General features: G+C 43.0%; 1 protein-coding gene across 1 annotated transcript; it reads left to right on the top strand.

Moving 5' to 3' along the window:
* Window positions 1-193: 193 nt before the first annotated feature.
* Window positions 194-23,608, top strand: LOC100556479 (hemojuvelin). The gene is made up of 4 exons (XM_003229556.4): window positions 194-570; window positions 4,831-4,994; window positions 5,475-5,977; window positions 13,601-23,608. The coding sequence occupies exons 2-4, from the start codon at window positions 4,901-4,903 to the stop codon at window positions 14,216-14,218; spliced, it is 1,215 nt and encodes a 404-aa protein (XP_003229604.2). The 5' UTR covers window positions 194-570; window positions 4,831-4,900; the 3' UTR covers window positions 14,219-23,608.
* The last annotated feature ends 343 nt before the right edge of the window (window positions 23,609-23,951 follow it).

Below are 23,951 nucleotides of genomic sequence, written 5' to 3'. Positions count from 1 at the left end.
GGCCATTTTTATCTCTTGGCCGATGTTTTGAGCCCATCTAACCATTGAGTCCTTTACTACTTCGTCTTCTGTGTGTCAAGTCAGTAGGTTTTTGTATATATAAGATATAAGTCCTTTTGGTTTCTGGAACATCGCCACATCAAACCCTGTTTTTGCAGTCTGGAAGCCCCAGCTTCTACAGTGCAGACCACCCTTCCAACCTTAGGAAGGGAGGAAAGTGCATGCATTTATGTGTGCCAGGTGCCAGCTGCTAAAATAAAACCCAAGCTGCCTCTGGGATGTGCCATTCCGCCCGCCCCGAAATACGACTTTCGGGATCCAAAATATACTACGGCCTATTTTTAAAGAAGCTACCCTTTCCTTTTGGGGGACAGATCGGGTTGCAAACAGGGCTCAGCTGTTGGAGGATCCTGGCAAAGAGGTCCTTCTCTCTCTCTTTCTATCTATCCTTTCTTCTTTCCCTTCCTTTCCTACTTCTTGGATCTGCAAGAGACATAGCAGTTGCTTGGGAAGTGGATATCAAAGCTGGCAGACACCCACCGAAGGAGACACTGAGTGCACTGCAAAGAGGTAAGCCTAGCCATATAGACATATGAGATATATATATATATATATATATATATATATATATATATATACACCAAAACATTCAAATAAATTATAATGCCATTATAATGTTCATTTCTTGGAGGCACATTATAATGCAGCATCGCTCCTTCAAGACTGACAGGCATGGTTGCATGGACCAGGCATGGGCAAACTTGGGCCCTCCAGGTGTTTTGGACTTCAACTCCCACAATTCCTACCGTGTTTCCCCAAAAATAAGACAGTGTCTTATATTAATTTTTGCTCCCAAAAATGCGCTAGGTCTTATTTTCAGATGATGTCTTACTTTTCCATGAAGAAGAATTCACATTAATTGTTGAACAAAAAAATGAACATTTATTATATACTGTACAGTAGTTGTCATCAGAAACCAGCATAACCAGACAAACTGAATTTTATCAAGAATTTTTTGTTACTACCATTATTTCCATGTACAACAATCTATAGTACGTGCATTTACAGATCCTGCATGCTCTGGTGTTCTGTTTGGCGGGCATGCTTCCAAACAAAAGCTTTGCTAGGTCTTACTTTCGGGGGAGGCCTTATATTTAGCAATTCAGAAAAACCTCTACTAGGTCTTATTTTCTGAGGATGTCTTATTTTCGGGGAAACAGGGTAACAGCCGGTAGGCTGTTAGGAATTGTGGGAGTTGAAGTCCAAAACACCTGGAGGGCCCAAGTTTGCTCATGCCCGGCATACATTGGAATTGAGAGTTTTTCTCTCCATGTTAACTCATTGCAAAGTTACCGTATATACATCATTCCAGCGTTTTGATCATGAACTGAACTATGAATTCCTTCGTTTCGGTCTTTTACTCGTTAATTGAATTACCGTATATACTCGAGTATAAGCCGACCTGAATATAAGCTGAGGCATCTAATTTACCCACAAAAAACTGGGAAAACATTGAGTCCAGTATTAGCCGAGGGTGGTAAATTTCAGAAATAAAAATCGATTCCAATAAAATTACATTAATTGAGGCATCGGAAGGTTAAATGATTTTGAATATTTACATCAAGCTCAAATTTAAGATAAGACTGTCAAACTCTGATCAAACCATTATTCTCACCTTCAATCTAAATGTGATTATGTATCCTTTCAATAATAATAGAGTAAAATAATGTATTTAATAATAATAATAATAATAATAAATACAGGAAAATAATACATGTAATAATAAATAGATTGAAATAATAAATGCAATAATAATAAGATCAGAGTGAAATAATAATAAATAATATTATTAATAAAATAATACAATTAATAAATAATAAATAATAATAAAAGTTAATAATAACAATAAAAATAGAGTAAAATAAATGTAATAGTAGCAACAATAATAGAAAAAAATAATAAATGTAATAATACCAATAATAATAGAGAAAAATAATAAATGTATCATATATTTTTGAGTATTCTCGAGTATAAGCTGACCCAAATATAAGCCAACCAGGACCCTCACCCGAGTATAAGCTGAGGGGAGCTTTTTCCGATGATGATGATGATGAAGATTAAGTTTAGAATGTTAATTTACTTTTTGTTTGTATTTTCTGATGTTATTGTATGTTGTTTGCTGCTTTATCTGGGCTTGGCCCCATGTAAGCCGTGCCGAGTCCCTTCGGGGAGATAGAGGCGGGGTATAAAAATAAAGTATTATTATTATTATTATTATTATTATCATTATTATTATTTGATTTTGCAGTATAGATGCACCCTCTGTTGCCATATTGCTTTCTCAAGCAGCTCTTAAATAGGATATATTCTAGCCCAAATGTACTATATGGCATACAGTGCATCTACACTGTAGATTTAATGCAGTTTAACACTACTTTAGCTGTGATGGCTCAATGCTATGGAATCCTACATCTCTCAAGATTTTATGCCAATGAGCCATAGCAGTTAAACTAGTGCTAAATTGCATTAATATTATATGTATATAGAATATATTCTATTATTATATATTATTGTACTTTATATTGCATATTATATACAATATTAAATATGTGTGTGTGTGTGTGTGTGCAGTAGAGTCTCACTTATCCAAGTTAAACGGGCCGGCAGAATGCTGGATAAGCGAATATCTTGGATCATAAGGAGGGATTAAGCAAAAGCCTATTAAACATCAAATTAGGTTATGATTTTACAAATTAAGCACCAAAACATAATTTTTTTGGGGGGGGGGGAGGTTCGGGCTCCGGCTCTCTCGTGGCCGGGGCCGCCCTGAGGCCTGCAGGGCACGGAGGAGGCTGCGGTGGTCTTCGCGGGGGGGGGGGGGACATTTCTGGAAGCCCCCCCCCCGCCTTCGCCTCTGCAGGTCTCAACATCCCAAAAAACCCCAAAAAAACCTTGGGGCCTCGCGGCCTCCCTTCAGCTGGCGGGAGGCTGAGGTGGCTCTTTGGGGGGGGGGGGGCGCGGCCTCCCTCTGGCCTGTGGCGCATGGCGGAGGCCGCGGTGGCTCTTCGCGGGGGGGGGGTTGTTTCACGCCTGCTCAGGCTCTGCCACGGCCTGACAATTTTTACTCCGCGGCCCAACCGCGTGGAGGCCCCTCCTCCAACCACCATGGGGCCTTCCAGCCAAGCTGACGGCTGGGGTTTTAAGGCCCCGTGGAGGATTTTGATGGGATTTTTTGTTGTATCAACCTAGAGGCGTGGATGATGGGTTGTGCTGTCCAATTTCGAGGTTGGGGGTCCTTTCGTTTTGCTGTTTTGCTTGGTGCCGCGATTCCATCACCCTTTTATATATATAGAAGTACTTTCTTCTTGAGAATAGTCAGTCTTAAATCTCTTACAATGTATTAGGTGTTTTAACAGTTATAACTGTCAGTTTAACACATATTTTATAAGCCCTTTTTTTGTTCAGAGTGCATATACCACACCTCAGATAACTCCAGTCCCACTATTTGTAGTTCCTTCTCATCTGATGCTATGATTCGATGTGTATTATTATTGTGCAGATATTGGATGGCCATCTGTGAGGCCCCTTCTTCACAGCTGTATAAAATGCACACTGAAGTGGATTATATGGCAGTGTGGAGTCAAGATATTCCAGTGCCAAGCAGATAATATAAGATTATAAATGGGTTATATAGCTGTGTGGAAGGGCCTTGAGTCTACACTGCCATATAATCCAGTGCAAATTAGATAATCTGTGGAAGAGGCCTAAGTGAGGCCTAAGTCTGCCTGTCCCCTGGGGTGAGTAGGTTGCTAGGAGACCAAGTGGGCGGAACTTAGTCTTGTAACTGGCAGCAATTGGATGAAAACAATTATTCCTCTCTCTCTAATTAGGACTTTATTTTTCTTTTCTTTTTGTTGTATCAACCTAGAGCCATGGATGATGGGTTGTGTTGTCAAATTTCGAGGTTGGGGGGCCTGTAGTTTTGTTGTTTTGTCCGCTGCCCTGATGCCATCACTCTTATATATATATATATATATATATATATATATATATATATATATATATATAATAGTTATTTATTTGCTACATTTATACCCTGCCCTTCTCACCCCGAAGCTTTCCAGATTTGAAACTACAGGAGAGTCTCACTTATCCAACCTAAATGGGCCAGCAGAAGCTTGGATAAGCGAATATCTTGGATAATAAGGAGGGATTAAGGAAAAGCCTATTAAACATCAAATTAGGTTATGATTTTACAAATTAAGCACCAAAACATCATGTTTTACAACAAATCTGACAGAAAAATCAGTTCAATGCACTGTAATGTTATGTTGTAATTACTGTATTTACAAATTTAGCACCAAAATATCACGATATATTGAAAACATTGACTACAAAAATGGCTTGGATAATCCAGAGGCTTGGATAAGCGAGGCTTGGATAAGTGAGACTCTACTGTATTTCTTTTCCCTCTTGCTGTCTGAATGACAAGCTGAGAGCAATGGCGGCTAGCGACAGTAGCCTCTGTTAGGAAACAACAATCCGAATCTACAGAAGGCCTCCCAAAAATAGTACCATTTCGGGGCTTGCACTGGAAAGCTGCGCACTCGTTTTTAAACCAAAAGCAAAAAATAAATCATAATCGCAGTCATGGTGCAAATGTTGTTACGTTTGCTGGGCGTGCTGTCAAGCTTATAATAAAAAGAAATTATTATTATTATTATTATTATTATTATTATTATTATTATTATTATTATTATTATTATTTCTGGGATACAACAATTTTTGCCTGTTTCCTCATCACACATTTTTCCACATCTCCTCTTCCAGAGTGAAAACCAAAAAAGACGGAGAGGGGAAATTGGAGCGAGCGACATTTAGAAATTCTGAATGGATTGGAATGGGGAAAGCCACATGTTCTTCGAGGTCATGCCGCTCCATGAACGCTGGGATCATCATTAAGACGCTCTTCTTTCTCTTGTTCTGTAGACATGGTAAGTTATTTTCTTTAGCTTGTTCTGTAGAGATGGTACAGCTGCGCAGGATTTGGTTCCTTCTTTATTTTGCTCTATAGAAGACGGTAAAGCTGTGCAGAATTTAGTTGCTTCTTTATCTTGCTTATAGAAGACCTCTATACCCCACCCCCGTGTTCTAACAAGCGCCTCAGAGGTGGTATACACAGGCTCAGCCCCGTCTCGCGCTCTTGGAAGGAGGCCCCGCCCCCTTCCCTAGCTCCGCCCTCTGTTTCCCAACAAGCGCCTCAGGAGAGGTATAGATCCTCAGCCCTGTCTCGGGCTCTCGGGAAGAAGCCCCGCCCCTCCCCTGGACCCGCCCCGTGTCATCACCACCCCCCTGGATCTCTGCAGCGCCCACTGGGCAGCGGTAGTGCCCACTTTGGGAATCACTGTTCTAGGACTTCGGTGAAATTTTGCAAGCTCAAACAAGTCATGGGTTTCTTTCTGTATCTCTCCCAGTTTATTCCCGCTGCAAGATTTTGCGCTGCAACTCTGAGTACGTGGCTTCCACCCTCAATCTACGTGGGCCCAACAAGAGTGTTGCTTACTGCAACGCCCTGCGCTCCTATGCCCGCTGCACCCGCCGGGCGGCGAACGCCTGCCGCGGAGACCTGGCCTACCATTCCGCTGTCCACGGCATCGAGGACCTCATGACCCAGCACCGGTGCTCCAAGGAAGGGCCCACCTCCCCGATCCGGCCCCAGTCCACGACACCCAACCTCCAGGGCACGGCTTCCCTGGACCTCTGCGACTACCAAATGAGCTTTGCCCAAAAGCACGACCACCTTCCCAACTACCAGCACTGTGCCATGTTTGGGGACCCTCATGTTCGGACATTTGCGGATGAGTTCCACACCTGCCGAATAGAGGGCTCTTGGCCACTCCTGGACAACAACTACTTGTTTGCTCAAGCCACCAGTTATCCAGTAGCGAAAGGATCCAATGCCACTGCTACCAGCAAGGTAAATATGTAATTGAATGTCCACCACAGGGCCGATGGGTTTTGGATTCCTTGGTGCATATTTTCCAGCATTCTCCCAATGAAAAATGGGACACATATGAGGCCTAAGTGGGGTCAAAGTGGGATAAAATATTCACACAAGCTGGGAGTAGCTGCAGTCATTTGCTTTTGCCTGATCCAGTTAGGAAGGACAAGATTGATTGATTTATTATTTATTTATTTACTACATTTATATCCCGCTCTTCTCACCCCGGAGGGGACTCAGAGCAGCTTACAAATCAAATGTACATACAATATATTATTAGCATAGCACAATATAAGCATTAAATTACTACAGTAGAGTCTCACTTATCCAATGTAAACGGGCTGGCAGAATGTTGGATAAGTGAATATCCAAGCTAAACTGCCAGCAGAAGCTTGGATAAGCAAATATCTTGGATAATAAGGAGGGATTAAGGAAAAGCCTATTAAACATCAAATTAGGTTATGATTTTACAAATTAAGCATAAAAACATCATGCTATACAACAAATTTGACAGAAAAAGTACCGGTAGTTCAATACTCAGTAATGTTGTAATTACTGTAGTTACGAATTTAGCACCAAAATATCACGATATATTGAAAACATTGACTACAAAAATGGCTTGGATAATCCAAAAGCTTGGATAAGTGATACTCTACTGTATATACAATATATTATATATTTATAAAAAATATATATATAGGTAAAGGGTAAAGGTTTCCCCTGACAATAAGTCCAGTCGTGAACGACTCTGGGGGTTGGTGCTCATCTCCATTTCTAAGCTGAAGAGCAGCGTTGTCCGTAGACACCTCCAAGGTCATGTGGCCTGCATGACTGCATGAAGCGCAGTTACCTTCCCGCCGGAGCGGTACCTATTGATCTACTCACATTGGCATGTTTTGGAACTGCTAGCTTGGCAGGAGCTGGGGCTAACAGCGGGCGCTCATTCCGCTCCCGGGATTTGAACCTGGCACCTTTTGGTCTGTAAGTTCAGCAGCTCAGCACTTTAACGCACTGTGCCACCAGGGGCCCCCATATGTGTGTGTGTGTGTGTGTGTGTGTGTGTGTGTGTGTGTAAAATTAGAATAGCATGTTGCTATGGCACAGGAGACAAGATGGAACTATCCTTCCTCCTGACGGAGCGCAAATGACATGGACCTTTTCAACTCCATTTGCAGCAACAGAAGCAAGCTGAGGACAAAGGAGGAAAGCAGGAGAAAAGAGAAACTGGGATATTTTGGGGAAAATGGGATGGCAGAGAATAAACCGGGATTGCCGTTACCAAATAGGGAGAATCAGAGCATATATTGTAATACCAGTACCATCAATGGGTCCTGGTTCAGGAGAGAAATCAGGCAGAAAACCCAGTCTCGTGAGAGATGCAAAAGGCAAAGTTTATTTTCACCATAGCTATGAGAAGGCAGAACAGCCATACACAACCACTTCAATGCAGACCTACCATGCAACGTGTGTTGTGGTTAACAAAGAATATATACCTTGGCTTATCTAAAATTGACCAATGGCTGGGGGGTCTTCCTCAACTTCCACACCTACTTTGGCATAAGTGATGCCTGTGACTTCACTTGTTGATTTCAAGCTAACTTTTGGTCTTGGAACTTTCTGGAGAAAGGCACCTGCTCACAGGAAGGGAGGGGCATATCCAGAGGCAAAGCCACATAAGCAAAAGTTTACTATTTTCTGGCTTATGGTCCCTTCAATATTAGTGAGGCCCAGGACTTCTCTGGCTGAGCGGTTTAAAGGCTCCTCCCCTAAACTACAAGCCCCAGAATTCTGCAGGAGGTAGCAACCGGATTTAAAGTGGACAGGTGCTCTAGTGTAAGCATGTGCAAATTTGGCCCTCCAGGTGTTTTGGACCAACTCAGCTGTTGGGACACACAAAGGGCGGAGCTAGAGGAGTGGGCGTGGCTTCTTCCCATGAGCCTGAGACAGGGCTGAGAATCTATACCTCTCCTGAGAGGCCTTTTAGGACTAAAGGGCAGGGCTAGGGGGCGGGGCCTCTTCCCAAGAGCCTCTGTATACCTCCCCTGATGAGCTTGTTGGAACACAGTATAGAGGTCCAGCTCCGTCAGGCACTTGGGCCCGGTCGTCGCCCAGGATAAAAAGGACTGCGGTGGATGCTGCTGATTCTGGACATCCATCAACAAGTGAGCTACGGAATCAAAATACAAATGAACAGTCACAGAAGCGGCAAAAATATACAATGCCAGAAAACCGCACAATTATGAAATGCTACTACAAATCTGAACCTCAAAGGCGTGGCTACCAAAAAAGGATGCATCAGCTGGGGAAACAAGAGTACCCTGACTCACAGATAACAGAACCCCGACTGGCTGACCAACGAAGATTCATAATCAGAAACAAAGTGTTCAGTGAAGTTGAACTCGAAGAAATCCAGAAAATTTGCAAAGTAAATTACCATCAGACCACAGCACAGACAGCAGCAGAGACTCCAGCAACACTTGGAATGGTGGAACAGATTGAACCAGAAGAAAGTGTGGAGCTTGTGCAAGGATTTGAAGAACCAGCACTTGAAACACCTATTGAACCACCTGAACCTTGACAGGAACACAACAAGAGCTCAAGGATAAGATCATGGCTCATGCTGCAGCAAATGCAATAAGAAAGCGGCTCCCAACTTTAAAAACAGTGCCCAAGAGACACCTGGCGCCTCTCATGAAAGATGTGAATGCAGCACTCTCCACTGTCCAAATAACATCAATTGAACAAACAAACCAGTATGTCTACAGTGCAGCAGTGATAGTAACAGAAGAGCTTGGGCTCCTACAACCAAGGCAGCCCCAAAGAAAATTGACTGGAAAACCAAAGTGGAAGGTCAGGCTAAAGTTGAAAATCAAAAAGCTTAGATGCAAGTAACCTGAAAAATATGAAAGAGAAGAAACTGAAGAATGAAAAATCAAGCAATACCTGATCAGAAAGTACTGGCTGAACAGAAAAATTGAAGAAGCTTTGGAAATCGTGAAAGAACAAATTACAGCAACAGCCAGAAAAATTGAAAGATATGAAGCCAGAATCATCCAGTACAGACAAAATCTACTGTTTCAATCAGACCAAAGACGGTTCTACCAGAGTCTGAACCAAACAACAGACACAGTAACCATAAAACCAGAGAAAACTGCAACAATGAAGTTCTGGAAAGAGCTTTGGGAAAATAATAAGAACTACAACAAGAACGTGGGTGGATAAAGGAGTTTGAAGGAAAATTCTCACAGAACAAAATGGAACAGATGGAAATAACGACTGAAATGATGAGCAAACGAGTGCAAAAAGTAAAGAACTGGACATCGCCTGGTAGTGATCATGGATTTTGGCTCAAACATCTGATTAGTTTACATGGAAAAAATGGCCCAACAATTCAATGAGATGTTGCAGAAATGACGTATCAGTGAATGGCTAACAACTGGAAGGACATAACTGATACAAAAGGATCCAACAAAAGGAGCAGCACCAGGAAACTACAGGCCAATAACATGTCTGCCCACTATGTTTAAACTACTGACTGGCATCATAGCTGACAGAATTCAAGACTATCTAGAAGAAAAAAACAACAAGGCAACAAACGGAAAAGCAAACCAGTTATTGATTGACAAAATGATTCTGGAGAACTGTAAAAGCCGACAAGCTAATCTTCACATGACGTGGATTGACTACAAAAAGGCCTTTGACTCACTCCCACACAGCTGGATCAACAAGTAAAAATGTTGGCACCTTTATTGAAAACATGATGGAGCACTGGAAAACTGAACTGTTTGTTGGAAATGAAAGCTATGGACTTGACAACATCAGAAGAGGAATTTTCCAGGCCTATAAATATCTGGGTATATTACAGCTGGACAACATCAAGCATGAACATGTGAAGACTGTGGTCAGCAAAGAATACACACAAAGGGTCAGAAAAATTCTCAAAAGCAAGCTCAATGGAGGCAACACCATCAAGGCCATAAACACCTGGGCCATACCTGTCATAAGATATACTGCTGGCATCATAAACTGGACACAGGCGGAACTGGACAATTTGGACAGAAAAACAAATCTCATGACCATTCATCATTCACTACACCCCCGCAGTGATGTTGATCTAGAAGATCAGGGGGCAGAGGACTCTTACAAGTCAAACAAGCAGTCAAAGAAGAAGAACATGCCCTGGCAGAATATGGAAAGCAAAGCGAAGAACCTGCTTTGATTGAAATCAAAAATCAAAAACTCTTCAAAGCACAGCAGACAAAAAACCAGTACAAGAAAACCGCACTACAAACTAGTATTGACAGCTGGCACAACAAAACATTGCATGGAAAGGTCCTTGACAAAATTGAAGGAAAAGCTGATAAGGAGAAGACCTGGCTCTGGCTCACAAATGGGACCCCGAAGAAGGAGACAGAAGGCCTGATCCTTGCAGCCCAAGAGCAAGACATCAGGACAAATGCAATTAAGGCCAAGATCGAAAAATCAGCTGATGACCCAAAATGCAGACTCTGCAAGGAAACCGACGAAACCATTGATCATCTCCTCAGCTGCTGTAAGAAAATCGCACAAACAGACTACAAACAGAGGCACAACTATGTGGCCCAAATGATTCCTTGGAACTTATGCCTCAAATACCACCTCCCAGCAGTAAAGAACTGGTGGGATCACAAACCAGCAAAATTATTGGAAAATGAGCACGCAAAGATACTGTGGGACTTCCGAATCCAGACTGACAAAGTTCTGGACCACAACACACCAGACATCACAGTTGTGGAAAAGAAAAAGGTTTGGATCATTGATGTTGCCATCAGGTGACAGTCGCATTGACGAAAAACAACAGTAAAAACTCAGCCTCTATCAGTACCTCAAGATTGAACTTCAAAGACTGGCAGAAACAGTGCAGTTGGTCCCGGTGGTGATGGGCACACTGGGTGCTGTGCCAAAAGATCTCAGCCGGCATTTGGAAACAATAGACATTGACAAAATTACGATCTGTCAACTGCAAAAGGCCACCCTACTGGGATCTGCATGCATCATCCGAAAATACATCACACAGTCCTAAACGCTTGGGAAGTGTTCGACGTGATTTTGTGATATGAAATCCAGCATATCTATCTTGTTTGCAGTGTCATAATAAAATAATAATAATAATAGGAACAACCTCAGGGGGCATCCAGTCCAACCCCCTTTTGCCGTACTGTAAAAAGCACAATCGAAGCACATCCAAGAGATGGCCACCCAGCCTTAATAATTATCATAATAGTGATAATAGGAGCAACCCCAGGGGCCATCCAGTCCAACCCCATATAGGGAATGTACAATTCAAAGCATTCCCCAACAGATGGCCATCCAGCCTTAATATTAATAATAATAAGCAACTGAACAAGTTTTCACAATTTGAGGATTTAAAGATTGAACTGCCAGTCAGTGGTCCCAGTGGCAATCGGCACTGGGCGCAGTGTCTAAAGACCTTGATCTGCACTTGGAAACAATTGGCACTGAGAAAATTATCATCTGTCAGCTGCAAAAAGCCATCCTAGTCAGATCTGCACGCATTATTCGCCAGTCTATCACATAGTCCTAGACACTTGGGAAGTGTCCGACGTCTGATCCAATACAAAGCCAGGAGAGTGTTCTTGTTTGCTGTGTAATCTTGTTGTGTATAAAATATTATTATTATTATTATTATTATTATTATTATTATTATTATTATTATTATTATTAATAGCACTTCTACATTCAGAATCAAACCATCTGTTAATGCCCACCTTACTGGGGTTTAGTTGTTTGTTACAGACCAGTTTGGGTCTGAGATTTTGAATGATGGATTGATAGGCATGTAAAATGTCTGTGTTAGAGTCTAGGATGTATTGTCGGTGAAGTCTATAGGGATTGCTCTCCAATATGTGTAGAATGGAGTTGCCTAAGTTGACCACCTTATTCTTCGTTCTCCAACATGGATTCCATTTAGATTTTGGGAATTTTGGGAGGATTGTGCTGGAAGTGATGTTTCAAAGTTAAATATGAGAGACAAAGGAAAATGATCACTCTCAACCCTATTATTAATTGCAAATCTTTGAATATCAGGTAGCAGGTCAGCAGAAACTGCTATATAATCGCTAGTACTAGCTCCCCTGTTGGTGACATAGGTATGGCACCTTGTGTTATATCATGCTGGGTTCCGTTGAGGCAATGCAATTGATGCAAGGATAGGACCTCTAAGAAACTCAGACCTGACTTGTTTCTAATTGTGTCTTGAGAAACCCTGTCAGCAGATGTGATCTGTTAGCTTTTAGGAAAGAATTGAAAACATGGCTCTTCCGCTGTGCTTTCGGTGAGTAATTTATGTCATATATCTCCGTATTACTCCCCTCCGAACATCTATCCTCTAGATTACCCCTTCCAAATTTCCCTGCCCATAGTGGAGTACTCCTCTGTCCCTCTCACTCCGGGTTTTATCTCTGTGTTCACGCGGCCTGCCCTTGCTTTATTGTTTTTTGATTTCTTGATGTTCTGTTTATTATTATTTATTGTATTTTAAATGGTGTTATGATATGTTGTTTCTATATTTTATTATGTTGTATTGCTCTGGGCATGGCCCCATGTTAGCCGCCCCGAGTCCCCATTGGGGAGATTGTGGTGGGGTATAAATAAAGTTTTATTATTATTATTATTATTATTATTATTATTATTATTATTATCTGGCCATCTTGCCCAAAGGTAGTGCCTTCCACTTGTTTCATACCCACCCCAATTCTAGCATTAAAATCTCCACACAAAAGGAGCTTTGTGGAGGGATATTGGCATTCCAAACAGGTGAGGGTTTCAGATAGCCTGGACCAAACATTATTGGGATCACCAATAGCAGAAACCCAAGGGACTATCATGGAGCCCCTCAATATGCTTTGCGGAACTCCAAGGGCTCCCTGGAGTACACTTTGAGAACCTTTGATTTGAACAATTTAGAACTGGGGTCCCCAAACTAAGCCCCGTGGGCCGGTGCGGCCCTCCAAGGTCATTTACCTGGCCCCTGTCCTAAACTTTAGACAGGATTGACCTAAGTACTTGGTTTTTGGAGGTCTGCTTACCTATGGTTTTATGAGATTGTCTAGATGGTCTTTGAAGGTCTCTTTGCTTAGCTACGACCTTATGAGACCATCTAGATGGTCTTTGAGCATCTTCTGGTGGTCTTATGAGATAATCTAGATGGTCTTTGGCGGTCTCTTGGCTTATCTATGGTCTAATGAGATCGTCTAGATGGTCTCTGAAGGTCTCTTTGCTTGCCTATAATCTTATGAGATCGCCTAGATCAGGTGTCCCCAAACTAAGGTCATTAACCTGGCCCCTGTCCTAAACTTTAGACTTGGGGTTGACCTAAGTCTGAAGGTACACAACAATCCTAATTTTTGACTTTCATAGTCTGGCCTCCCAACAGTCTGAGGGACTGTGAATTGGCCCTCCACTTGAGGTCCCCTGATTTAGAAAAATATTGGCTTTTCTAGCTGTTGCATCACACTCTTGCCTCATGTTCAGTTTGTGGTCTGCTAAGATGCCTAGATCCCTTACACGTGGATGGTTGTCTCCTTTCTTTCTTTGCAGCTGACCATCATATTCAAGAACATGAAGGAGTGCATTGACCAGAAGGTCTACAAAGCAGAGGTGGACAACTTGCCAGCGGCTTTTGAGGACGGCTCGGTCAACGGCGGGGAGAGGCCCGGTGGGACCAGCTTGAGCATCCGCGAACACATACCCGGGCGCCACGTGGAGATCCATGCGGCTTACATCGGCACCACCATCGCCGTGCGCCAGGCAGGGAGGCAGCTCTCCTTCTCCATCCGAGCGGCTGAAGAGGTGGCCCGGTCCTTCACAGAGGAACAGGACCTCCAGCTGTGCGTCGGGGGCTGCCCCCTTAGCCAGCGCATCTCCCGAGACGAATGCTGTTGTAATGTTCACACCACCATCCCTGCAGAGAAGGCCCATCAGCTGTGCAAGGAGAAGTTGCCGGTGGAGGACCTCTACTTCCAGTCGTGTGTCTTCGATGTCGTCACTTCGGGAGATGCCAACTTCACCCTGGCGGCACATGGAGCATTGGAGGACGCCAGAGTCTTTCACCCGGATGCAAGGAAATTGCACCTTTTCCAAAATGACACAGCTGGCCGTCCTGTGGCCCCATCGTTCTTCATCCTCATTGCATTGGTTCTTTTGCTTTCTCAATGAATTGGGGATTGGTTGCACCAAAAAAGCAGATATGGTTGACACACATCAGTGAACAGTTGCATTGACTCACACAATGTCCTTTGAGAGAGATTCAAATATTCCTTAGATGTCCATATTAATTGTCTTCTTCCAGTAGCCCAGAAGCAAACCTCTCTTGGTAAACTCCTGCACAGAAAAAACTATATGTTATATATTTTATTTATTACAGTCGATGACCAGCAACAGAAAATATGCAAGCATCAGAATAGCGTAGAAACATATACAATTAGATATTAAGAAACACAGTGAAGAACAAGGTTAAAACACAGAACAGTTGAGCCTCACTTATCCAAGTTTCTGGATTATCCAAGCCATTTTTGTAGTCAATGTTTTCAATATATCGTGATATTTTGGTGCTAAATTTGTACAGTAATTACAACATAACATTACTGCGTATTGAACTAAATTTCTGTCAAATTTGTTGTATAACATGATGCTTAATTTGTAAAATCATAACCCAATTTGATGTCCTTAGTCCCTATTATCCAAGATATTTGCTTATCCAAGCTTCTGCCGACCCGTTTAACTTGGATAAGTGAGGCTCTACTGTATTTTATTTATTAAAGACTGTGTTCTAACAAGCGCCACAGGGGAGGTATACAGAGGCTCAGCCTTGTCTCGCACACTTGGGAAGAGGCCCTGCCCCCACCTCTAGCCCCGCCCTTTAGTCCTAAAAGGCCTCTCAGGAGAGGTATAGAGGCTCAGCCCTGTCTCGGGCTCTTGGAAGGAGGCCCCACCTCGTTCCCTAGCTCCGCCCCCTGTGTCCCAACAAGAGCCTCAGGAGAGGTATAGATTCTCAGCCCTGTCTCAGGCTCTTGGGAAGACGCCACGCCCACTCTTCTAGTTCCAACCCCGTGTCCTAATAGGTGCCATCACCGCCCCCCGGATCACTGTGGCATCCACCAGGGGGCGGTAGCGCCCACTTTGGGAATCGCTTATATAAAAGGCTAATGTGATATATGCAGAAGCCATATATGCAAAAGTTTAGCATTTTCTGGCTTATGGTCCCTTCAGTTTGACAAGGTCTTCTGCCTTTCTGCCCAGGATTTCATAGCCGTGAGCCACGGCATTTAAAGTTGTGTCAAACTGCATTTATTTGTTGGTGTTGATGCCACCGAAGTCTTCTCCTTGGACACTATTAGCCTGGATGTTGACCTTGTTAATCCACAAATGCTTGGCATGAGAAACAGCATCTATTTCCGAAGCCCTCATTTCCTGTCATCTGTTTCTCATTGAAGCTGGCCGGCTTGCAACAGGTGTAGCTAAAAATAACTCTGGTCTCTCCTCTTTCAATCCACACACATACATACCGTATATACTTGAAGATAAGCTTTTTCAGCCCTTTTTATGAGCTGAAAAAGCCTCCCCCGGCTTATAATCGGGTCAAGGTCAAGCCAGCAGCGGAGCATGGAGAACGTCGCTTGCAATATATGATCTATTTATCTCTCATCTTACCCTCCCTTATGTGTTTTCTTTTCCAAAGCCTCCCCTCTTAACCAAGGGAATGTTTTGAAAAGGGAAAGAAGCACTTGCAAGTCAGGAAGAAGAATATACCCAGTAATCTTATAAAAGTATTTCCCCCTGAAATATTTGTTAATCTCTGCTATAGATACATAGGCTTTTCTCCCTGCAAGCCTTTGCAATCCCTATGTACATATTTCTATTAATCTGCATTAATTTTATGAGTTTTCCCCTCATATGTTTGCAAGTCTTTGCAAATCCTATATACATATAGATAGCTAGAGATTTCCATGTATCTGTATATCTGTATCTATACATTGTTTCACCTCACATCTTTGCAAGTCTTTGCAAATCCTATACAGATATAATCTATATAGAGAGAGATGTCCAGATAGATGGATATGAACATAGGGCTTGCAAATATTGCAGGGATTTCATTGGGATCTATTTTTATTTTGAAATTGATCCATAGCTGCTGCATTTTCCACCCTCGATTTATAAAGTCAATGACTTTCCCCAGTTTTGTGGTAAAATTAGGTGCTTCGGCTTATATTAGGGTCCAATGTGAACCAACACCAGGCACCAACACCCTGCCCTCTCCATCTGGGCCCAACCATTTCATATTTGGGCTCCTGAAAGATATTTGGGCTCATGAAAGATATAAATACTCCACTTTTCTCCACCGTCCAAATAACATCAATTGAACAAACAAACCAGTTTGCCTACAGTGCAGCAGTGATAGTGACAGAAGAGCTTGGGCTCCTACAACAAGGCAGCCCCAAAGAAAATTGACTGGAAAACCAAAGTGGAAGGTCAGGCTAGAGTTGAAAATCAAGAAACTAAGATCAGATGCAAGTAACCTGAAAAATATGAAAGAGAAGAAACCGAAGAATGACAAAATCAAGCAATATCTGATAAGAAAGTACTGGCTGAATACCAGAAAAATGGAAGGAGATCTGGAAATTGTGAAAGAACAAATTACAGCAACAGCTAGCAAGATTGAAAATGAAGCCAGAATCATCCAGTACAGACAAAATAAACTGTTTCAATCAGACTAAAGATGGCCCAACAATTCAATGAGATGCTGCAGAAAGGATCAGCGAATGGCTAACAACTGGGAGAACATACCTGATACAAAAGGAGCCAGTAAAAGGAAACTACAGGCCAATAACGTATGTTTAAACTACTGACTGGCATCATAGCTGACAAATTTCAAGATTATCTTGAAGAAAAAAACATCTTGCCAGATGAAGAGAAGGGCACCAAACGGAAAAGCAGGGGCACAAAAGACCAGTTATTAATTGAAAAAAATATTCTCAAGAACTGTAAAAGCTGAAAAGCTAATCTTTACATGACGTGGATTGACTACAAACAGGCCTTTGACTCACTCCCACACAGCTGGATCATCAAGTGCCTGAACGCCATCAGGATTAGTAAAAACGTTGGCACCTTTATTGAAAACATGATGGAGCACTGGAAAACTGAACTGTTTGTTGGAAATGAAAGCTATGGACTTGACAATATCAGAAGAGGAATTTTCCAGGGAGAGTCATTGTCCCCTCTGCTTTTCATTATTGCCATGATCCCTCTGCCAATAATCTTACAAAAAACAAATCTCAGCTATCAAACATCTAAGAAATCTCACAACATTTAACATCTGGTGTACATGGATGACCTGAAGCTGTATGGGAAAACGGAAAATGAAATCTTCTCTGACCAACACTGTCCGAATATGCCTAATGGCCAAACAATAAAGTGTCACCATCCAGAGGCCTATAAATACCTGGGTATATTACAGCTGGACAACATCAAGCATGAACATTTGAAAACTGTGGTCAGCAAAGAATACACACAAAGGGTGAGAAAAATTCTCACAAGCAAGCTCAATGGAGGCAACACCATCAAGGCCATAAACACCTGGGCCATACCTGTCATAAGATATACTGCTGGCATCATAAACTGGACACAGATGGAACTGGACAATTTGGACAGAAAAACAAGAAAACTCATGACCATTCATCATTCACTACACTCTCGCAGTGATGTTGACTGCCTAGAAGATCAGGGGGCAGAGGACTCCTACAAGTAAAACAAGCAGTCAAAGAAGAAGAACATGCCCTGGCAGAATATGGAAAGCAAAGTGAAGAACCTGCTTTGATTGAAGTCAAAAATTCAGCAAAGAATCAGTACAAGAAAACCGCACTACATTCTAGAGCTGAGAGCTGACACAACAAAACATTGCATGGAAAGTTCATTGACAAAATTGAAGGAAAAGCTTATAAGATCTGGCTCACGAATGGGACACTGAAGAAGGCCTGATCCTTGCAGCCCAGCAAATGCAATTAAGGCCAAGATCGAAAAATCAGCTGATGACCCAAAATGCAGATTGTGCAAGGAAGCTGAAGAAACCATTCATCTTATCCTCAGCTGCTGTAAGAAAATTGCACACAGACTACAAACACAGGCACAACCATGTGGCCCAAATGATTCATTGGAACTTATGCCTCAAATACCACCTCCCAGCAGTAAAGAACTGGTGGGATCACAAACCTGCAAAGGTACTGGAAAATGAGCACACAAAGATACTGTGGGACTTCTGAATCCAGACTGACAAAGTTCTGTAACACAACACACCAGACATCACACCAGACATTCTTTTCTTTGTGGAAAAGAAAAAGGTTTGGATCATTGATGTCGCCATCCCAGGTGACAGTCGCATTGACGAAAAACAAAAGGAAAAACTCAGCCGCTACCAGGACCTCAAGACTGAACTTCAAGGACACTGGCAGAAACCAGTGCAGGTGGTCCCGGTGGTATGGGCACACTGGGTGCTGTGCCAAAAGATCTGTGGCATTTGGAACCAATAATTGACAAAATCACGATCTGCCAACTGCAAAAGGCCCCCCAACTGGGATATGCGCGCATCATCCGAAAATACATCACACGCTTGGGAAGTGTTCGACGTGATATCTATATTGTTTGCTGTGTCATAATAAAATAATAATAATAATAATAATAATAATAATAATAATAATAATTTATATCCCACCATGATCTCCCATAGGCGGCTCACAAACACTGAAGGTGTCGCACAAAATACAAAACATAAAGTCAAGAGTTTGGCCTTGTAAAACTTAGAATTGAGCCACAATAGTTCAAATTGCATTAATTTATTCCACCTTTGGTAAAATCTGGGATGAATAGGCATCTGTAAAGAGATTCTTTCAGGCATAGCAGCCCTTCAAAAGACCCGGAGAGCAGGAGAGGTACAGCTGAAGGAAGAAAAGGGAGGCTACACCTTCTTCTGGAAGGGACTGCCTGAAGAAGAGCGAAGAACACACGGAGTTGGCTTTGCTATCAGGAATGACCTGGTGAAGCACCTGACTGAAGCACCCACCGGCATTAACGAACGACTCTCAACCCTCCGAATTAATCTTGCCAAAAACCAAAAGGCAACCATCATATGCGCCTATGCACCAACTCTAGATGCTGACGAAGACATCAAGGAAAATTTTTATTGTCAGCTGGACACCAGCCTATCGGAGATACATAAGAAGGACAAAATCATCCTCCTGGGGGACTTTAATGCCAGACAAAGCCAGGGATCATAGGAAAAGAGGGGTCGGAAACAGCAACTCGAATGGCATCTTGCTTCTCACCAAATGCGGAGAGCACAACCTTGTCATCACCAACACGTTCTTCCACCAGAAAAACAAGCTCAAGACATCATGGAAGCACCCTCGGTCAAAGCATTGGCACCTCTTGGACTATGTTATTACACGTGCCAGAGACCGCCGCAATGTGCTTCTCACAAGAGCCATGACAGGTGCTGATGACTGCTGGACTGACCACAGGTTAATCTGATCCACGATGGCTATCAAGATCGTCCCCAAACGCAGACTCCAAGGAAGAAAAACAAGGCGCAAAATGAACACCCAAGCCCTTCAGGAGCCTTCCAAATGAGCCCTTCTCCAAACAACACTCAAGGATCATCTACCCACAGAACACCCCGAAAATGTTGAGGAACATTGGAACAAACTGAAGACCTCATCATCACAGCCTGTGAGAAAGCATTGGATACCAAACTAAGAAAAATCAAGACTGGTTTGATGACGACAAAGAGATCCAACAGCTAATTGATAACAAAAGAAAAGCCTTCCAAACATGGCAGAGAGACACCAACTTTGCTGCCAAGAAAAAGATCTATGCCAGTGCAAAAGCTGTGGTCCAAAGAAGGACCAGAGAACTCAAGAACATCTGGTGGACAAAGAAAGCTGAAGAAATCCAACACTTTGCAGATACCCATGATGCTCAGGGATTTTTCAAAGCCACAAAGATCATTTACGGACCAAGAAACCATGGCATACTACGCTCATCAGATGGAACCAAAATTCTGAGGGACAAAACATCAATTGCACTACATTGGAAAGAGCACTACCAGAACCTGCTGAATCGCAGCTCCAATGTGGCTGAAGAGACCCTCTCACAAATCCCGCAACAACAAACCAGTGATGAACTTGCAGCACTGCCTAGTTTGGAAGAAGTTAGCAATGCCATCAGCCAACAAAAAAAACAACAAAGTCAGCGGACCTGATGGGATCCCTGCTGAAATCTTCAAAACGGGTAGACCTGAGCTGATACAACAACACCAGCTCATTGAAAAGGTGTGGGTGACCGAGAAAATCCCAGCTGACTTCAAAGATGCCACCATCATCACCCTTTTCAAGAAAGGGGATAGAACAGACTGCGGGAACTATCGTGGTATCTCCCTTCTAACCTCTGCCAGGAAAATCCTTGCAAGAATCCTTGCAAACCGCCTTCTCCCTGTCTCAGAAGACACCCTCTCAGAATCCCAGAATGGCTTCCGCCCCTCCAGAGGAACAGTGGACATGATCTTCACTGCTCGACAGCTCCAAGAAAAATGCAGGGAACAAAACCAACCTCTGTACATGGCATTCATTGACCTTGCAAAGGCATTCGACACAGTGAACCGCAGCGCTCTCTGTACCATCCTCCAAAAAATCGGGTGCCCTGACAAATTTGTGAACCTCCTGCGACTCCTCCATGATGACATGATGGCAACAGTCTTGGACAGCAACGGCTCCCAAAGTGACCCATTTCAGGTGGATTCAGGTGTCAAGCAGGGATGTGTTATTGCCCCTACCTTATTTTCCATCTTCATCGCTATGATACTTCACCTTGTTGATGGGAAGCTTCCCACCGGAAATCATCTATCAGACAGATGGCAAGCTATTTAACCTCAGCAGACTGAGAGCCAAAATCAAGGTCACCACAACATCTGTTATAGAACTCCAATATGCCGATGACAACGTAGTCTGTGCGCACTCAGAAGACCTACAAGCTACTCTAAACACCTTCGCAGAAGCATACGAGAAGCTCGGCCTCTCACTGAACATCGAGAAAACCAAAGTGCTCTTCCAACAGGCACCAGACAATCTCTCTGTAATGCCAGGAATACAGCTTAATGGTGTCACATTAGAAAATGTTAACCATTTCAACTACCTTGGCAGCCACCTCTCCACAAAAGTCAACATTGACACTGAAATACAACACTGCCTGAGCTCTGCGAGTGCAGCATTTTTCCGAATGAAGCAGAGAGTGTTTGATGGCCGGGACATCCGTAGAGAGACCAAGGTGCTTGTTTACAAAGCCATTGTCCTCCCAACCCTGCTCTACGCCTGCGAAACGTGGACTGTGTACAGACATCACACCAAACTCCTGGAGCGTTTCCATCAGCGTTGCCTCAGGAAAATCCTGCAAATCTCTTGGGAAGACAGGCGGACAAATGTCAGCGTGCTGGAAGAAGCAAAGACCACCAGCATTGAAGCGATGCTCCTACACCATCAACTCCGCTGGGCTGGCCACGTCTTCCAAATGCCCGATCACCGTCTCCCAAAGCAGCTACTCCGAACTCAAGAACGGGAAACGTAATGTTGGTGGGCAGGAAAAGAGATTTAAAGATGGGCTTAAAGCCAACCTTAAAAACTGTGGCATAGACACAGAACTGGGAAGCCCTGGCCTTTGAGCGCTCTAATTGGAGGTCAGCTGTGACCAGCAGTGCTGCGTTCGAAGAGGCTTAAAGGAGAAACGTGCCAAGAGGAAGGAGCATCAAGCCATCCCTGACCGAGACCGCCTTCCACCTGGAAACTGATGTCCTCACTGAGGGAGAACATGCAGATCAAAAATAGGTCTCTTCAGTCACCTGCGGACACACAACCAAGACACCGGAAACGGAGGACCATCATCGACCTACGAGGGATCGCCTAAGTAAGTAAGCTGTTATCCAGCCATTTTAATTGGGCATGATCTGTTTGGAGGGTGAACTCCTCCACAAATAAGGCCGCAGTTTCTGGCCAAACTTCTTTCTATAAGACATGCTACACTCCCGGGGAAGTAAGAAGAAGATTGGACGACTTTCCCCTTCCGAATCGAGTTGACTTGACAGCTTCCAATCTAGTTTCGGAAGCGTCAGGTTAAAACAAAAGGTACGACAAAATCCTGGGCTTTTGAAACAGAATTTGACGTGAGGGCTTGCTTCAGTTCCATGGATACTTGACATTCAGGGGACCGAATTACTTGATTGGAACAGTTTTTTTCTAGTGAGATTAGAGGGGCTGCGAAGGTGCTGAATGATGGTATAAACTTTGAATAATAACCCGCCAAACCAGGAATGACCTTACTTGCTTTTTGGATTTCGGTATGAGTCATTGTTGGATAGCCTCAAGCTTGGTAGGTTCCAGCCCAATACTCCCACAACCTAAGTATATGTCCTAAATACTTGGTTGTACAGTTACCTATCCAGCACTTGGAGGCCTTGATGGTTAGACGTGCCTCCTTCAACCGACTCAACACTTAATCCAAATGTTTCAAATGATCTTCCCAACTGGTATTATAAACCCCAATATCATCCATGTAAGCCACACAGAAATCTCCCATACCACTAAGTACCTTGTCCACTAGACGTTGGAAAGTGGCCAAGCTATTTCTTAACCCAAATGGTAACACAGTGACCTCATACAGTCCCCCTTGGGTTCTAAAAGCTGTCTTTGCCTGGTCCTGAGGTGCCATAGGTATCTGCCAAAATCCCTTAGTTAAATCCAGGCTGCTGATAAAATTGGTTCCTATCCTCTCCAACAAATCATCTGTGGCATAAAGTAGGTGTCTGGTTGGGTTACGTTGTTCAGATGACGATAGTCAAGACAGAATCTTATAGTTATCAGGCTTCTGAACCAAAACAATTGGTGAGGCCCATGGGCTGCTTGAAAGCATGTCCAGCATTTCCTTCACCTTCTCAATACACTGTTACTATGCCCATAACCCTATATGGAGGGGATGCTATGGGTGGAGTATCACCAGTCAGGATTTGATGATGAATCCCTTGTATCCTTCCAGGAAGGTCAGAAAACATCATATTAATAATTTCTTAATTTGTTTCTGTTGGGGCTGGGACAACTCTTCATCTATCTTCACGATCACTGCTTCTATAGGCTTTCCTATTTCACGCGGAGGGGGAGTAGGCGGAGGCATTATAGGAGGTTATTTAATGGGCTCCTGTATTTTTGTTTTTCCTACCTCACCTGGAAATGGGAAACAGAAAACGCAATAGAATTAGCCCCGAGTCAACAACGCACCACAAGGCTTCTAAACAACTGAAAATTGATGAATTCAGGGAACTGTGAGTATATCTGACTTAAACACCCTGTTTGAAACTACAACTGACGCTACTCCCTTCATTCTTCATGATAAAGCTAACGAGTCTATCAGTAGCCTCTGACAACAACTTGGCTGCATATCATGGAGTATCCTTGGAGTCAATTATTATTATTATTATTATTATTATTATTATTATTAAACTTTATTTGTACCCCGCTAGCATCTCCCGAAGGACTCGATGCGGCTTTCAAAGGCCAAGGCCTCAACACACAATATAACAATACAAAACAAAAGGCAAATTAAAACAATTAAAACAGTATAAACAACAAGCAAATTGAAACAGATGAAGTGGAAGAGAACCCCCTCTTTACCGAGATAAGACAACATACAGGGCAAACAATCACCACAGACTTTGTGATGAACCAATGTCTTCTTACAGCCCACACTGTTGTTTCTATCTTCGAAAGGATAGAAAAAAATAGTAGGACAGTTGGAGCTTCTCAAAATTGCTGTTGACTGCTTCACTCAGAAAAGTATACCTTTAAAAGAATGTTCAGCT

Source organism: Anolis carolinensis, unplaced genomic scaffold, assembly GCF_035594765.1.
Source record: "Anolis carolinensis isolate JA03-04 unplaced genomic scaffold, rAnoCar3.1.pri scaffold_14, whole genome shotgun sequence".
In the NCBI taxonomy this organism is placed as follows: domain Eukaryota; kingdom Metazoa; phylum Chordata; class Lepidosauria; order Squamata; family Dactyloidae; genus Anolis; species Anolis carolinensis.
This window is presented reverse-complemented; position numbering and strand designations above follow the sequence as displayed.

Bases quoted from the DNA above. Each gene is read 5' to 3' on its own strand.
- LOC100556479 (XM_003229556.4), top strand. From the start codon at position 4,901: ATGGGGAAAGCCACATGTTCTTCGAGGTCATGCCGCTCCATGAACGCT. The intron at 4,995-5,474 runs GTAAGTTATTTT...TATCTCTCCCAG, and splicing joins TCTCTTGTTCTGTAGACATG to TTTATTCCCGCTGCAAGATT. The intron at 5,978-13,600 runs GTAAATATGTAA...CTTTCTTTGCAG, and splicing joins ATGCCACTGCTACCAGCAAG to CTGACCATCATATTCAAGAA.